The following is an 18,039-nucleotide window of genomic DNA, read 5'->3' on the forward strand; positions in this document are numbered from 1 at the left end:
CTGAGATTTGATTGCCAGCATATACATAGTTATTTGTAACCACATATAACCAGTTCTAGGAGATCTGGCCATCAAAGGTACAGTCACACACATGGTACACATGTAGATAGGAAGGCAAAGTTTTATTCATACGCATTAAATAAAGGAATCTTTAAAAATAAAAAAATTGTTTTCAGTTATTCTTATGAATCCTTGTGTAAATAAACTACAGGGAATGGACTTTTGGGGTGACTTTGCCCAGTGACCAAAACCCAAACTACTTGAATGACTTAGCATCCCATCACCCACCTCAAGCATCATCTGAACAGGAAAAGTTGATGTAGTAATTTTTTTCATGGGAATATTGATAGTTTTGATAGTGCTACCCCAAGCTGGTCAGCTTCTCATGTTTCTGGTTGTTTATTTCAAGGTATATTATGGCACTGACAGTGACCTAACTCACCAAAAGTGAGCTCATCATCATTCTAAGTGCTCATAAATAGGATAATGCTTCTAAGATATTTTACTACATCTCTCTTTTAAAGGTATATTTGTATTCAATCATATAAATAAATAAGAGGAACAAGCTTGCAAAGTATCCTATCCAAGACAAAATAGAATTGGATTTCTCATTTATTCATAGCATTTCAAGTTTAATGATCATAAACATTTCTGCTTAGACCAGTCAAACAGCAGGAGATGCTGCCAAAACTATTCGTACAACTGAAGAAAAGCCCAACTAGATAAATCAGTGGGCCTTCCCAAACAAACAGCAAAATATCTGCTCCAAATATGAGCAGTATTTGTACCTTTCCAGAAGCCACTTCCTAGGCAAACTAAAGACTCAGTGTGTTGACTGGCTTGGTGCTTCCTCTTTCATTTGATGTGTTTTAATCATCCTCTTGATGCTTATAACTGGGCCAAAGGACACCTCACCACCATTATAGTTTTTCCTTCTCTGGGGATATTATCTCCCAGGAATAAGACTTCTTAGTAAGAGGGATGCAATGAGCAATTGAACAAGGACAAACTGAATTTAATAATAATAATAAAAAAGAATATAACCATTCACCATTGATTCCTCCCCAAAGATCTCAATGAAAAAGAGGAAATAATAAAAGAAATTTTCTGCAGTGTTCTAAATTTAATTATTTGTGTTGGAGGTAGAAGGAAGTAGAAGTAAAGTTAGCCTGTTAAACTCTTCTAGGCAAAGCCAACAGAAGACTTCATAACCAGCTTCATACCGGACTGTCAGATCCTGTTTACTATGGTATGGTGTTTATGTCGGTGGTGATGTACATCAGCTATACATCTCTGTGGCAACCATTTAAAAGAAAGAGGTACTCATTTGGGCTCAAGGTTTCAGTCCATGATTCAGGTCAATTTCTTGAAGCCTGTACAGTGATGAAACAACTGGTACAGTTTTCAGAATGTCTCCCCACTAATAGTGACAACCTCAACATACATGCTTCATCATATGCAGCCATCTAGGAAAATGAAGTGGTAGTTATGGTAGTGTTACTGTTTTAATTACACAGCCATGGTTACCTAGAGAAACCAAATGTATAGAATATATATATATATATATATATATGTATATGTATATATATACCACACTACACATATATACATATATATACATATATATATATATATATATGTGTGTGTGTGTGTGTGTGTGTGTGTGTGTGAGGGGGGGGGAGAGGGAGAGGGAGAGGAAGAGGGAGAGGGAGAAACTACTTGATTCTTGAACTTTCTCTCCATGGCCAGCCCATTGTTGGATTAGCTGGACCACAGCCTGTAAAGGGGATTTGAGCTGCAATGACTTATGGGCTGTGGTCCAGCTAATCCAACAATGGCTGGCTCTAAACAGAAAGTTCAAGAATCCAGTAGTTTCTCAGTTCACCTGTTTGGATATCTCAGTTGGTCTTCAGTATATGCTTGAATCTGAAAGAAGTTGGCTTCAATGTCCCTGAAGGAATGGATGACCTATCAAGGCAGGGGCAAGAAGGACAAAACCTTCCTACTTCCATGTCCTTATATAGGCTTCCAGAAGAAGATGTGGCCCTGATTAAAGGTGTGTCTTCCCACCTTAAGATCCAGATAACAGGTGTGACTTCCTACCTCAAAGGTCCAGACTAGAAGTGGATTTACTCCACTTCTGGATTGTAGTTCTCTCTAGATGTAGTCAAATTGACAACTAAGAATAGTCATCACACCATGTTGTTTTCCCATCTGCAAAATGCAAATATTGCTATTTTTGGTACATACATAATGGGTGGAGAATAGCTGTATAAAACAAATACATGTACATGGCCAGAGGGCTCATGGTGTAAAGTACTTGCTTTGCCAGTACAGTGATCTGCATTTTATGCTTCAAACCCAGATAAGGGTGAAAAGAGAACTCACTCAAAAAAAGCTGACCTCTGACCTTTCCATACCTGTACCAAGGCACAGGAATGCCAGCACACACCATACAATTCAAACCATATACATGTTTTTCAATTTAATAATCAAATTATTTAAAAAAGAATGCATATTTGTAAATAGCATTACAGTGTAAATATGCATATTGTAGGCGGGCACATTGCTGCACAACTTTAATCCCATCACCCTGTAGGCAGAGGCAGGTAGATTTGTGTGAGTTTGAACCCACCCCTATGCCTATATAGTTTCAGGACTGTCAGGGCTACACAGAGAGACCCTGCTCCAAAGACAAAATGCATGCTATAGTAATCTAGTATTATATTCTGAGGTGGAGGCAAGGAAGAGGGATGTCTATTTCAGCATTTGAGAATTTAGATAAGCATGTTTAGATTGGAGTACCCATTGAAGGCAGGTGTATTAGGATTTTCTAGAGTCACAGAATTTACAGAATGTGAACATGTATTTATATAAATATATAAAATATATATTTATATATTAATTTTATATTATATGTTTATATTATTATATAACATAGGATTTACTCAAATGACTTATAGGCTGGATTAAAGGTTTATCTTTTCACTTCAAATATGTGATTACGAATTGGTATTCCCATTTCAAATTATTTAATTAAGAAAAAAATACTTCACAGATGTGTCTAGTCTTTTGCATTTTAGTTGATTCCAGATGTAATTCCCACCGACAATAGCCACCACACCTATACCCCCTGTAAACTTAATACACAATTGTATCTCCTTATGTCATGCTTAATTTCCAGGTGAAAACAATAACCATGTCATAATTACTCCTACGCTATGGCTATCCCATGTACAATCACAAATGCATTATAAACTTAGAATAGGTAGCGATGTCCTTTGAGGGACATTTTTTTACTATCTTAGCCTTAAATGAGAGACTAATATTCTCTTAATTGATGTTACAAATGGATTCTTAACAAAGCAGGACAAAAACACTCATGTCAACTATAATATTCCTTCCTACAACTGGCCACATAGTCTCAGCTGCTGTTTATAACAACTACTGTGCACTCTGTATTTCCTCCATGTTCAGCAAGCAGCTCAGCAGGTTTTTGAGGAATGACTCATACTGTCATTCCTGGAGGGTCTCTGTCCTTTGTCATCCTGTGGGGCTAGATTGTGGGAGTTCTACGTAGACTTTAATTACAGGGCATGGTAGCACCAAGACACACCCTAAAGGATCTCCTGTACTCTAGATAATTTTTTTTTTGTCCATCGTGGAGAAGCAATCCATTTTCCTTTGGAAATCTGGATCAGTCAGATTTCTAACACTTAATTCCTTTCTTAGCCTGTTAAGCTTAAGAGTATCAGAAGTCCAACATGGCTAGAGGGAATCCTGAGCTTCCAGTTCAACGGAATGTTCACCGTGTCTTCTGGCAAGAGCACTCACTGCTGCTCTGAAACCGAAATGTCTAGGCCAGCAGAACTTAAGGTCATGGGAACAGGAAGCAAAAATTTTCCTAGAGTGTCCCTTTGAGTGATAGGATTCCTGAACTATGCCCCTGATTCCTGGCTACAGGAAAACTGTACCATAGATTGGGTACTATTCAAAGCATACATTGCCTTCTGAAGAACCTTGCCTCAGTCCTCCAGGCTGCTACTAAATAATTGGAGCTGTAATTATGTCTTCAAAAGGATATTTCATCTTTCTGCTGGATGAACTGCTTCAGGGTGTGGTTGGGAACATGGTAAAACAAATATATTCCATGACTGTGGGGCCCTGTGTTGCACTTCTCTGACAGTGAGGTTACTTCCTTGGTCAGAATTAATACTTCCTGGAATACCATAATGGCTGATAAGGCATTCTGTAAGTCCACATATGGTGGTTTTAGAAGAAACATTATGTGTAGGAAAGGCAAATCCATAACCAGATTAAGTATGTACTCCAATAAGGACAAAGTATTGTCCTTTCCACAGAGAAAGTGGCCCAATGTAGTCAATCTGCTGTAGTCACTGGCTGGTGACCCCAGGGAACAATGTCATGTCTGAGGTTTAGTATTGGTCTCTCCTGTTGGCATATTTCCCACAGAGAAGCAGCTTGTAGCAAGGTCAGCCTTAGTGAGCAGCAGTCCATGTTGTCAAGCTCATGCATAACCCGTCTCTGTCACCATGCCCAGTTTGTTTGTGGGCTAGAATAACAGGAATGGCTGGGAAGGAGCTGATGATCCACAAAATGTATCATCCAATCAATTTGATTCAGATCCTTTTCAGCTGAAGTCACCTTTTGATGAGTATTTACATGGGAAACAAGTAGTTTCACATCATTCATCCATTTGTAGAGGTCTATCCACACACTTCTCCAAATGTCTTTCTCACCCATTTTCCAATCATATTCATTCCAAGTCCCCAACCATCCAGTCAATCCATTGGTTAGAATCGATGAATAAGTCAATAATCATATATCTGGCCATTTTTCCTTCCCAACAAAATATATGACCATGTCTACTGCCTGAAGTTCTGCCCACTGTGATGATTTCCCTTAGCTGTTGTTTTTTGGGGTTGTCCCAGAAATGGGTTCTAATGCTGCAGCTGTCTACTTCTGGGTGGCGCCTGCATAACATTCAGAACCATCAGTAAACAAGAATATAGTCATCTCTTCCTTAGTCAACCTAAACACAGGGCAAAATTTGTAGTAAGAAATTTGATTTATTTTTTATTCTTACATACTTTTATTTTTAATCTTTTTTTTAACACTCCAGATTTTGTCCCCTTCCTAGTCCACATTCTATTGCTCCACATCCTATACCTCCTTTCCACCCAACCCCCATGTCTCCATGAGGATGTCACCACCACCACCACCACCACCACCACCACCACCACCAGACCTCCCCACTCCCTGGGGCCTCTTGAGAGTTAGGTGCATCTTCTCTGAACACAGACCCAGGAGTCCTCTGCTGTATGTGTGTTGGAGGCCTCATCTGAGCTGGTGTATGCTGCCTGGTTGGTGGTCCAGTGTCTGAGAGATCTCAGGGGTACAGGTTGAGACTGCTGTTCCTCCTACAGGGTTGCCCTCTTCCTTAGCTTCTTCCAACTTTTCCCTAATTCAAGGACAGCATCTGTCCTTTGGTTGGGTATAAGTATCTGCATCTCTTTCAGCTGCTTATTGGGTCTTTCAGAAGGCAGTCATGATAGGTCCCTTTTCGGGAGTGCTCCATATAGCCTCATGGCCTCAGTAATAGTGTCAGGCCTCAAGGCCTCCCCCTGAGCTGGATCCCACTTTGGGCCTGTCCTTGACTCTGTCCCACTTTCTCTTCTATTAGATTAAGTGTATCTGGTTTTATGTTGAGGTCCTTGATTCACTTGGACCTGAGCTTTGTGCAAGGTGACACATATGGATCTATTTTCATTTTTCTACATACAGCCAGTTAGACCAGCACCATTTATTGAAGATGCATTCTTTTTTCCATTGTGTATTTTTGGCTTCTTTGTCAAAGATTAAGTGTAACTTTGTGGTTTTATTTCTGGGTCTTCAATTCTAATCCATTAATCTACTTGTCTCTCTCTTTACCAATACCATGCAGTTTTAATCACTATTGCTCTGTATTAGAGCTTGAGGTCAGGAATGGTGATTCCCCCAGCAGTTCTTATTGTTAAGAATTATTTATGCTATTCTGGGTTTTTTTGCCTTTCCGGGTGAACTTGAGAATTGTTCTTTCCATGTCTTTGAAAAATTGTGTTGGGATTTTGATGGAGATTGCGTTAAATCTGTAGAGCGCCTTTGGTAGGATGGCCATTTTTACTATGTTAATTCATAATTCAATCCATGAGCATGGGAGATCTTTCCATTTTCTGAGATCTTCAATTTCTTTCTTGAGAGGCTTGAAGTTACTGTCATATAGATATTTCCCTTGTTTGGTTAGAGGTACCCCAAGATATTTTATATTATTTGTGGCTATTCTGAAGGAAGTTGTTTCCCTAATTTCTCAGCCTATTTATCATTTGTATAAAGGAAGGCTACTGATTTGAGGTAATTTTACATCCAGCCACTTTGCTCAAGTTGTTGATCAGCTGTAGATATTCTCTAGTAGAATTTTTTGGATTGCTTTATGTATACTCTCATACCATCTTCAAATAGTGATACTTTTACTTATTCTTTGCCAACTTGTAATTGCTTTTTATTGTCTTACTATTCTAGCTAGAACTTCCATCACTATATTGGATATGGGGAGAGTGGACATCCTTGTATCAGATTTTAGTGGGAATGCCTTAAGTATCTCTCCATTTAATTTGATTTTGGCTGTTGGTTTGCGGTAAATTGCTTTTATTGTGTTTAAGTATGGACCTTGGATTCCTGACCTCTCCAATGCTTTTAACATGAAGGGGTGTTGTATTTTGTCAAATGCTTTTTCAGCATCTAAGGAAATGATCATGTGTTTTTTTTTCCTTTCAGTTTATTTATATAGTGGATTATGTTGAGGGATTTTCATATATTTTTAAATTTTTTTATTGGTTATTTAATCTACATTTCAAATGTTATCCCCCTTCCCAGAGAAGAAACCAAGAACACCCCCCCCCACAGCCTCTCACCCCTGCCTCCATGAGGGTGTGCCCCACTCTCATTCCTGCTCCCTCTCCACAGCACTAGCATTCCCCTACAGTAGGGCATCAAGCCTTGACAGGACCAAGGTCCTCTCCTCCCTTTGATGCCAGACAAGGCCATCCTCTGCTATATATGCAGCTGGAGCCATGGACCCCTCCATATGTATTCTTTAGTTGGTGGCTTTAGTCCCTGGGAGCTCTGATTGGTTGGTATTGTTGTTTTTCCTATGGGGTTGCAAACCCCTTCAGCTCCTTCAGTCCTTCCCCTAACTCCTCCATTTGGGTTTCCCTGCTCAATCTGATGATTGGCTGCAAGTATCCGCATCTGTATTGATTAGGCCGTGGCAGAGCGTCTCAGAAGACAGCTATATCAGGCTCTTATCAGCAAATATTTCTTAGCATCAGCAATAGTGTCTGTTTGTTGGCTGCATATGGGATGGATTCCCCGGTGGGGCAGTCTCTGAATGGCATTTCCATCAGTCTCTGCTCTGTTTGTCCCTGTATTCTGCTTAGATGAAAGCATTTCTGGGTTAAAACTTTAGGAATGGTGGGTGGCCCAATCCCTCAACCAGAAACCATGCCTAACCTCTGGATATGGTTTCTAAAGGGTCTCTTTCCCCTTTGTTGGGATATTTCAGCTAATGTCATCCCAGTTGGGTCCTGGGAGCCTCTTGCTTTCCCAGCATCTGGGACTTTCTTGTGGCTACCCCCAGTTCTCCAGCCCCATTGGTACACAACTATTCAATTTCCTGATCTTCTGTACATCTGCCCATTTTCCTCCCACACCTGATCCTGCCCCCTTTATTTCCACTTCCCCTCCTCTCTACATCCCAAGTTCCATCCACCCTCTACCTCCTGAGATTATTTTGATCCCCTTCTAACTAGGACTGAGGCATCAAGACTTTGGTCTTGATTCTTCTTGATCTGTAAGTTGTATCACGAGTATTCCAAGATTTTTCCTAATATCCACTTATCAGTGAGTACATACCATGTGTGTTCTTTTGTGACTGGGTTACCTCATTCAGGATGATATTTTCTAGTTCCATCTATTTGCCTAAGAATTTCATGAAGTCATTTTTTTAATGGCTGAGTAATATTCCATTGTGTAAATGTACCACATTTTTCTGTATCCATTCCTCTGTTGAGGGACATCTGGGTTCTTTCCAGCTTCTAACTATTGTAAATAAGGCAGCTATGAACATAGTGGAGCAAGTGTTCTTGTTATATGTTGGAAAATCTTTTGGGTATATGCCCAGGAGTGGTATAGCTGGGTCCTCATGTAGTACTATATCCAATTATTTGAGGAACCACCATACTGATTTCCAAAGTGTTTGTACCAGATTGCAATCCAACCAACAATGAAGGAGTGTTCCTTTTTCTCCACATCCTCTCCAGGATCTGCTGTCAACTATTTTTGATCTTAGACATTCTGACTGATTTGAGGTAGAATCTCAGGGTCATTTTGATTTGCATTTCCCTGAGAACTAAGGATTTTCAACATTTCTCTAGTGCTTCTCTGCCATTCGTGATTCCTCAGTTGAACATTCTGTTTAGCTCTGTGTCCCATTTTTTAATAGGGTTATTTGGTTCTCTGGAGTCTAATTTCTTGAGGTCTTTGTATATTTTGGATATTAGCCTTCTATTAAATGCAGGGCTGTTAAAAATCTTTTCCCAAACTGTGGGTTACCGTTTTGTCCTATTGACATTATGTTGCCTTAGAGGAGCCTTTCAATTTTATCAGATCTGATTTGTTGATTTTTGATCTTAGGGCATAATCCATTGGTGTTCTTCCTGTTCAGGAAAATTTCCCCTGTGCCCATGTGTTCAAGGCTCTTCCCCACTTTCTCTTCTATTAGTTTCAGTCTATCTGGTTTTATGTGGAGATCCTTGATCCACTTGGACTTGACCTTTGTACAAGGAGATAAGAATGGGTTGATTTACATTCTTCTACTTGCCAATCTCCATTTACCAGCACCATTTGTTGAAAATGCTGCCCCCATCCCCAACTGGATGGTTTTAGCTTCTTTGTTCAAGATCAAGTGACTAAAGGTGTGTGGGTTCATTTCTAGGTCTTCAATTCTATTCCATAGATCTATGTGCCTGTGTCTGTACCAATACCATGCAGGTTTTATCACTGCTCTGTAGTAAAGATCATGAATGGTGATTCCCCTAGACGTTCTCTTATCATTGAGAATACTTTTCACTATCCTGGGATTTCTTTGTTGTTCCAAGTGAATATGAGAATTGCTCTATCTCTGTGAAGAATTGAGTTGGAATTTTGGGGGGACTGCATTGAATCTATAGATTGCTTTTGGTAAGATGGCTATTTTTCCTGTTAATCCTGCTGATCCATGAGCATGGGAAATCTTTCCTTCTTCTGAGGTCTTCTTCAATTTCTTTCTATAGAGACTTGAAATTCTTGTCCTACAGATCTTTCTTTCATTTGCTTGGTTAGAGTCAGATGTTCTGTCAATCTGTTAGTATATGTTCTCTCCAATTTCTTTATGGAGGCACTCAGAGTTGTGAGTTTTCCTCTTAGCACTGCTTTCATTGTGTCCCATAAGTTTTGGTAAATTGTGCCTTCATTTTCATTAGATTCTAAAGTCTTTAATCTCTTTATTTTGTCTCTAACCAAATTATCATTTAGTAGAGAGTTGTTCAGCTTCCATGTGTATGTGAGCTTTCTGTTGGCTTTTTAAAGGCTAGCCTTAGTCCATGGTGGTCTGATAGGATGCATGGGATTATTTAAGTCTTTTTGTATCTGTTGAGGCCTGTTTTGTAACCAATTATATGGTCAGTTTTGGAGAGGGTACCATGAGGTGCTGAGAAGAATGTACGTTCTTTTGTTTTAGGATGAAATGTTCTTAAAAAGTCTATTCAAAGAATTGAAGACCCAGAAATGAACCCACACACCTATGGTCACTTGATTTTTGACAAAGGAGCCAAAACCATCCAATGGAAAAAAGATAGCATTTTCAGCAAATGGTGCTGGTTCAACTGGAGGGCAACATGTAGAAGAATGCAGATCGATCCATGCTTATCACCCTGTACAAAGCTTAAGTCCAAGTGGATCAAGGACCTCCACATCAAACCAGACACACTCAAACTAATAGAAGAAAAACTAGGGAAGCATCTGGAACACATGGGCACTGGAAAAAATTTCCTGAACAAAACACCAATGGCTTATGCTCTAAGATCAAGAATCGACAAATGGGATCTCATAAAACTGCAAAGCTTCTGTAAGGCAAAGGACACTGTGGCTAGGACAAAACGACAACCAACAGATTGGGAAAAGATCTTTACCAATCCTATAACAGATAGAGGCCTTATATCCAAAATATACAAAGAACTCAAGAAGTTAGACCGCAGGGAAACAAATAACCCTATTAAAAAATGGGGTTCAGAGCTGAACAAAGAATTCACAGCTGAGGAATGCCGAATGGCTGAGAAACACCTAAAGAAATGTTCAACATCTTTAGTCATAAGGGAAATGCAAATCAAAACAACCCTGAGATTTCACCTCACACCAGTGAGAATGGCTAAGATCAAAAACTCAGGTGACAGCAGATGCTGGCGAGGATGTGGAGAAAGAGGAACACTCCTCCATTGTTGGTGGGATTGCAGACTGGTAAAACCATTCTGGAAATCAGTCTGGAGGTTCCTCAGAAAATTGGACATTGAACTGCCTGAGGATCCAGCCATACCTCTCTTGGGCATATACCCAAAAGATGCCTCAACATATAAAAGAGACACGTGCTCCACTATGTTCATCGCAGCCTTATTTATAATAGCCAGAAACTGGAAAGAACCCAGATGCCCTTCAACAGAGGAATGGATACAGAAAATGTGGTACATCTACACAATGGAATATTACTCAGCTATCAAAAACAACGAGTTTATGAAATTCGTAGGCAAATGGTTGGAACTGGAAAATATCATCCTGAGTGAGCTAACCCACTCACAGAAAGACATACATGGTATGCACTCATTGATAAGTGGCTATTAGCCCAAATGCTTGAATTACCCTAGATCCCTAGAACAAAGGAAACTCAAGACGGATGATCAAAATGTGAATGCTTCACTCCTTCTTTAAATGAGGAAAAAGAATACCCTTGGCAGGGAAGGGAGAGGCAAAGATTAAAACAGAGACTGAAGGAACACCCATTCAGAGCCTGCCCCACATGTGGCCCATACATATACAGCCACCCAATTAGAGAAGATGGATGAAGCAAAGAAGTGCAGGCCGACAGGAGCCGGATGTAGATCGCTCCTGAGAGACACAGCCAGAATACAGCAAATACAGAGGCGAATGCCAGCAGCAAACCACTGAACTGAGAATAGGTCCCCCGTTGAAGGAATCAGAGAAAGAACTGGAAGAGCTTGAAGGTGCTCGAGACCCCAAAAGTACAACAATGTCAAGCAACCAGAGCTTCCAGGGACTAAGCCACTACCTAAAGACTATACATGGACTGACCCTGGACTCTGTCCCCATAGGTAGCAATGAATATCCTAGTAAGAGCACCAGTGGAAGGGGAAGCCCTGGGTCCTGCTAAGACTGAACCCCCAGTGAACTAGACTATGCGGGGAGGGTGGCAATGGGGGGAGGTTTGGGAGGGGAACACCCACAAGGAAGGGGAGGGGGGAGGGTGATGTCTGTCCGGAAACCGGGAAAGGGAATAACACTTGAAATGTATATAAGAAATACTCAAGATAATAAAAAAAAAAAAAAATAAATAAATAAAAAAGATTATGAAGCAAAAAAAAAAAAAAAGTCTATTCAACCCACTTAGTCCATAACTTCTGTTTTACTGTGTCTCTATTTAGTTTGTTTCCATGATCTGTCTATTGGTGAGAGTGGGGTGTTGAAATCTCCCACTACTATTGTGTGGGCTTCAATGTGTTTGGAGCTTCAGTATAGTTTTGTTTTTTATTATTTTTTTTTATTTTTTATTTTATTTTTTGGCAGAGATGTTCAGAATTGAGATTTTTCTCTTGGTGGATTTTTTTTCTTTTATGAATATGAAGTGTCCTTGCTCATCTTTTTTGATAACTTTTGGTTGAAATTCTATTTTATTGGATATTTGCATGGCAAATCCAGGTTGTTTCTTGGAACCATTTGCTTGGAACACATTTCCCAGCTTCTTACTTTGAGATAGTGTCTGTCTTTGTTATTGAGTTGTGTTTCTTATATGCAGCAAAATGCTGGATCCTGTTTGTGCTTCTGGTGTGTTAGTTTATGTTCATTTTATTGGTGTGTTGAGCTCATTAATATTGATAGTAAAGACTGATGACTTAGTTTCTGTTACATTTTCTTATAGGTGGCATTATGGGCATGTGGTTGTCTCCTTTTGGCTTTGTTGTGAAATTAATATCTTGCCTTTTCTTTAGTGTAGGTACCCTCCTTGTGTTGGAGTGATCCTACTAGAACACTCTGTAGGGCTCGATTGGTAGATACTGTTTGAATTTGGTTTTGCCCTGGAATATTTTGGTTTCTCCATCTATGTTGAGAGTTTTGCTAGGTATAGTAACCTCGGCTGGCATTTGTGCTCTCTTAGAGTCTGCATGGCCTCTGGGTAGGCTCTTCTGGCTTTTAGTGTCTCTGTTGAGAAGTGTTGTGTAACTCTGATAGGTCTACCTTTACTTGTCCCCTTTCTCTTGCAGCTTTTAATATTCTTTCTTTGTTCTGTGTGTTTAGTGTTTTGGTTATTATGTGGTGAGAGGATTTTCTTTTCTGGTTTCATTTATTTGGTGTTCTATAGGTTTCTTGTACATTACTGGCCATCTCTTTAAGGTTGGGGAAGTTTTCTTCTATGATTTTGTTGAAGATATTTTCAGGTCCTTTGAGCTGGAAATCTTCATTCTTCTCTATTCTTCTTATTCTTAGATTTGGTCTTTTCATTGTGTCTTAAACTTCCTGGATGTTTTAGATTAGTTGTTTTTTGTTTTGAATTTTCTTTGACAGTTGTGTCAATCTCTTCTAGAGTTTCCTCTATACCTGAGATTCTCTCTTCAATCTCTTGTACTCTGTTGGTGTTGTTTACACCTGAAATTCCTGATCTCTTTCCTAGGTTTTCAGTTTCCAGGGTTGCCTCCATTTGTTTTCTTTATTGTTTCTACTTCCACTTTTAGGTCTTGGACCACTTTCTTCAATCCCTTTATCTGTTTGTGTTTTCCTATATTTCATTAAGGGATTTGTTTTCTCTTTAAAAGTTTCTACTTTATTTACCTGTGCTTTCCTGAATTTCTTTCAGTGAGTTATTTCTATCCTCCTTCAAGGACTCTATTATCTTCATGAGTTAAAATTTTAGGCCAGTTTTCTGTTCAGGTGAGTTGGTGTATCCATGACTTGCTGTGATGGGAGAACCAGGTTCTGATGATGCCAAAGTGTATTGACTTCTGTTGCTTATGATCTTGTGCTTGCCTCTGACAATCTGCTTATCCCTGGTGTTTGCTGGTTTGGGTGTCTCTGTCTGGAGCCTGCCTCTTTTGTCCCTGGGTTGCTGCCAATCTCCTGGTAGGCCTGTGGCTCTGACTGTAGTAGACCTCCTGAGAGGCCTTCCAACTATTAGGTGTTCCGAAGGGCAGACAAGCTGCTGATCTGTTGCCCTGGGTATAGATATTCTCCAGGGAAGCCTACGTACTATGATTTCTGTTTCCCTGTGTACAGCAGACCTCCAGGGAGGCTTTCAGTCTGTTGGGTCAGTTGCTCTGCATGCCACAGAGCCCCTGTGAAGTCTTCAGAATGTGGTTTCAGTTGCCCAGTTACATTGTGTGCAGTGGACCTCCTGGGATGCCTTCAGGTTATGGTGTCTTCAGGGGAGCAGACGAGAGGCAATCTGCTCTGGCAGAAGGCTTCAACCACATTTCTAATCTGAGCCCCCACCAACACTCTCAGGAATATACACTGCTCAAGCCACAGCTATTGACTTGTCATTTTCTTCTCTGCCTGAAGACTGGATGACTATTTCTTCAAATTTCCCATAGTTTCTTCAACATAAATCCAATTATAGCTTTGAAACTCCCTCTAAAGACTGATAATTTTCAACATGTCCTCTTTTCCAAGATATGTGTGCAAAGGTCAGAACTGATTCTATCCTGTGTGGAACCTGGGGCTTGAACTCAGTTTGTTATGCTTGGTCACAAGCATCTTTACCTATTGAGCCATCTTATCAGACCTAAAATGGCTTCATAAATGTTGATAGACTAACAAATGAAAGCAATAGTCTCTAATCCTAAAATGTTAATTTTGGAAAAAGATAAAAGCAATACACTGAACAAAATTTCCATGTATCCCTAAATGTATGCCCAAGAAAAAGAGAAAAATTTATGTTATATGCAATTAAATAAAAAGCATTTCTTGGGAATAAAAAGTGAATTCAATTTTACTCCATTTTGTAAAAAGCCAGGTGTGTATGTGGTTGAATGTTGTAATACCAGAATGTTCTATACATTTCTTTGAAAGCAGAATATTTTAGTAATAAAGTATGAGAATTTAACATTGAACATGAAAGTTTGTGTCCCTTATAATCATCACTAGGATTGTTGTTGTGACCAAACCCCTGGATAAAAGCAACTTGAGAAAAGTGTCCATTGTGGTTTATTCCCAGGAATAATAAAAGTTTATCATAGTGGCAGCAAGAGTGTGAAGCAGACTGGTTACACTGCACTGCCAATCAGGAGAAAGACTGACAGGAATTGGTGCCAACCTGAAGCCCCACCCACAGTGACTCACTTTCTCCATCAAGTCTGTAGCTCCTAAAGAATCCACAACTTCTAAAGCAAGGCTACTAACTATGGACTGAGTGTTTAAACATAGGCACCTATGAGGAACATCTCACATTCAGGCAATAACCAACCACATTTCGAAAAACGTGTATATGCTGTGAAAATTCTATGTGTATGCAGCAAAAAACCTAAGAAGCATATGGGGTCAAAAGCTTAGCTTGTCTACTAATGTGTTAGATATCTGAGGATAGCCATTCAAGCCAACAATGGTTCCATTATTTTAGAAGACAAAAGTTTTGGAGAAAATTTAAAGAGTAATATTTATTTCATGAACTAAATTTATCCAAACACTACTATAAGATAAAAAGTTATTTTCAAAATAATAATGCTTCTTTATGAGTTAAATGTAGAGAAAATGTCAATTTCTAGAAAAATTTATTGTACATGGGGGTTTTGCCTACAGATATAAAAACATGCACATATACATATTACACCATGTGTGTAGTGCCTGCGGAAGTCCCCCGGAACTGAAGCTACAGATCATTGTGAACTGTCATGTGGGTGCTGGGAAAGGAACCCAGGTCCTGTGGAAGAGCAGTCAGTGCTCAGAACCTGAGCCATCTCTCCAGCTCCAATTTGCACATCTTATCCAGCTACATTGCTTGCACTGTGTCAGAAACGAAAATGTATCTAATTTATTTTGTCATAATCATTTTCTGCAAGTACAGTATTGAGTACAGGGGAACTTTTCACACATTACCAGATAATACTATTTCAAATATGTTTCTGTGTTCAGTTCCCTGCTCTTTTCTAACAATAAAAAGAAATATAACAAAATTAAGGGAAAGGTTAAGTTTAATCATGAATGTTCATGTATGTGTTTCATAGCATTATATAGTAACTGTATATGAGAACCATTGCCAAGGAAAACAATGGTACTTCTAAGCAAGCACAACATATTTTAATAATTAAAAAAAGATCACTGTTGCGGTTTTGTCTTACTGTCTATTGCAATGCTAAGCGAAGGCTCCCAAGACCTGGAATCTGAATGTAGTCCCCTGGGACTCTGTCCCCCAAGGCAGTTCTGACTGGAGAACAAACTTGCTAGGTGGGGTTGAGGTTGCATGGGCTTAGAGAGGGAAGGCCACAAGGAGGGAGCAGGAAGAACCCACATGGAATAGAGGAATAGAGGAAGAACATGCAGGTGGGAGGAGAGTAGCCATGGGCTAAGGGGCAAGGGAATGTGGCCCCGAGGGCTGCACAGCTCCAGTTAGGAGCAGCCCAGATGGAGCACAGTAAATAGTAAGTGATAACCTGGGGTTATTGAAAGTAGGTTCTAACAGCATACAGGGTAGGCAGCTGCTCAGCTACTGTGCTGCCTAAGGCATACTAAAAAAATAAAGGCTGTGTGTGTTTCACTGTCTTTCGTCTGAGAATATAAATGGTCTATGGCAGAAAAGAAACCCTGGGCCAGAATTTTAAAATTTTTACTACAAATCACAAAAACATATATGGATATATTAATTTTTTAATATAAATGAACACAGGATTGTAATGTAAAACATGGTACAATAAATCGTGTATCATTTATTTCTGATGAAACATACATTTTCCACAATGATATAAAATGCATTTGTTCCCCTACCAACCCTAGAGATCATTGTCACCAAAATACATTATGCTCTTACAACAGGGAGGAGGTACTTCATATTTCATAGAATACATATAGGACGTGATAAAGTGCTTTTTGCTTTATAGAGGTAAGTAAAACACAACAGCATTTCTTGCATTGCCATCTTACTTACATATTTAAATTATTATCATTTGTGCTGGAATCAAACTCTGAGTTCAACACCTGAGCTACATTCCCATCATACTTAAAATCTCATCCTGAGCTCAGGGTGGGGGAAGGGCACTTGCTGTTAAGCCTGACCAAGTGAGTTCAAATCCCAAAGTCCACATGGTAGAAGGGAAGAACTAACTCCTTAAAGTTTCCTCTGACCGTCATATATACATAGACATATACAACAAATAAATAAATATAATTTTTAAAAACCTCATTCCTACTTAAAGTGATGAATAATCCATGTGTTTCATGTGCAATTCATACAAATAGCCTAAAGGCAACTTATATGTTTCCATGTGCCTGAGTTCTGTATGCTGTCACCTGAGGGAAGGTGTGTGATTGTAGCAGCATCATTTTGGGACATCAAATACAAGAGCTGAAAATTTTGGAGCATTATATTTTGATCTTTTAGAATAGGGAATATTGGCTGTAGCAGAAAAAGTTGTAAAACTGACCTAAAGAACTCCACAAACAATGACATTTGGAAGGCAAGCTAGTTAAAAGCAGCCAATTCCTGTGACCCAAACTAGTTATTTTCATTAAGTACAGCAAGGTTTTCTACTGCAGATCCAGATTTAGTGAATATATATTTACTATCACCAGTGAAAATATATTCCCTACAAAAATATTAGATAAGCGTCGTTAGTCACTAAAAATGTCAATCATTTACATTATGTAAATGATTATACTTTGGTTCACACGGTTAAGTGGCTACACTTTCCATTAGGGAAATTCTATGCTACATGATGCCTTAAGGCAGTATCCGGTGTGAGGGAACACAATGCCCCTGAATTAGAGAAGTTAACAGATACCATCCAGGGGCTGTGAACAATGCCATGTGGCAGTTCTTCCGCTCTCTACTGACATGTTGATACTTATGATTTGAATTTGCGTGAGACTGCACTGCTCGCTACATTGCATCGCTTATACACAATCCAAAAAGTTCTGATGTGCCCCACACTCACAGCATTGGTTTACAGGGAAGTGTGTAATGATCTATGCACGCAGAAAACTTGTCCTGCAAGAGTACTAAGTGGCTGCAGTTTCTGGATTATGTTTTTAATATTTCAAAAACTGAAAACTAGGATTATGATTTAAAGGTGGACTAGAAATTATTATTATTCATTTAAATTATAGGGAAGACAGATAAAGTCACTCTTTAAGATAATAATGTTGAAAAAACCATTCTGCCTACAAAGTCTCATCTTATTTGGCTCTGGTTGTTATCTCAAGTCAAAAGTCCATCATGAGAATTACCGACTTTCAACATTTTGCTGCTGGAAGAACCCCTTTCCTAATTCATATGAACTGATCATAATGGCACACGCAGGAACAATTTTAACTAATCGAGGAATTAGACCTGAAATGAGAATAGGGGAAAAAAACAACACATTTTACCTTATTTTTTTTAAATGTAGCATTTGGCTTCATAATGACCAAATGAAATGATTTGCAATACCAAATTCTATATCATCAAGAGGCAGC

At 39.2% G+C, this 18,039-nt stretch overlaps 1 protein-coding gene across 9 annotated transcripts in view; it reads right to left on the bottom strand.

Annotated features, from left to right (window-relative positions):
* The window catches only part of Slc25a40 (solute carrier family 25, member 40), an 88,940-nt gene that overhangs the window by 27,721 nt on the left and 43,180 nt on the right, over positions 1-18,039 (bottom strand). For 2 of the 9 annotated variants that reach the window (XM_087656449.1, XM_087656453.1), the window contains one exon: positions 16,219-17,914. The exons of 5 other annotated variants lie outside the window; for them this stretch is intronic. In XM_087656449.1, the coding sequence (XP_087512575.1) occupies positions 17,808-17,914 (107 nt within the window). In that variant the 3' untranslated portion in view covers positions 16,219-17,807. 9 annotated transcript variants of the gene reach the window in all.

Source organism: Rattus norvegicus, chromosome 4 (genome assembly GCF_021556685.1).
Source record: "Rattus norvegicus strain SHRSP/BbbUtx chromosome 4, alternate assembly SHRSP_T2T, whole genome shotgun sequence".
NCBI lineage: Eukaryota > Metazoa > Chordata > Mammalia > Rodentia > Muridae > Rattus > Rattus norvegicus.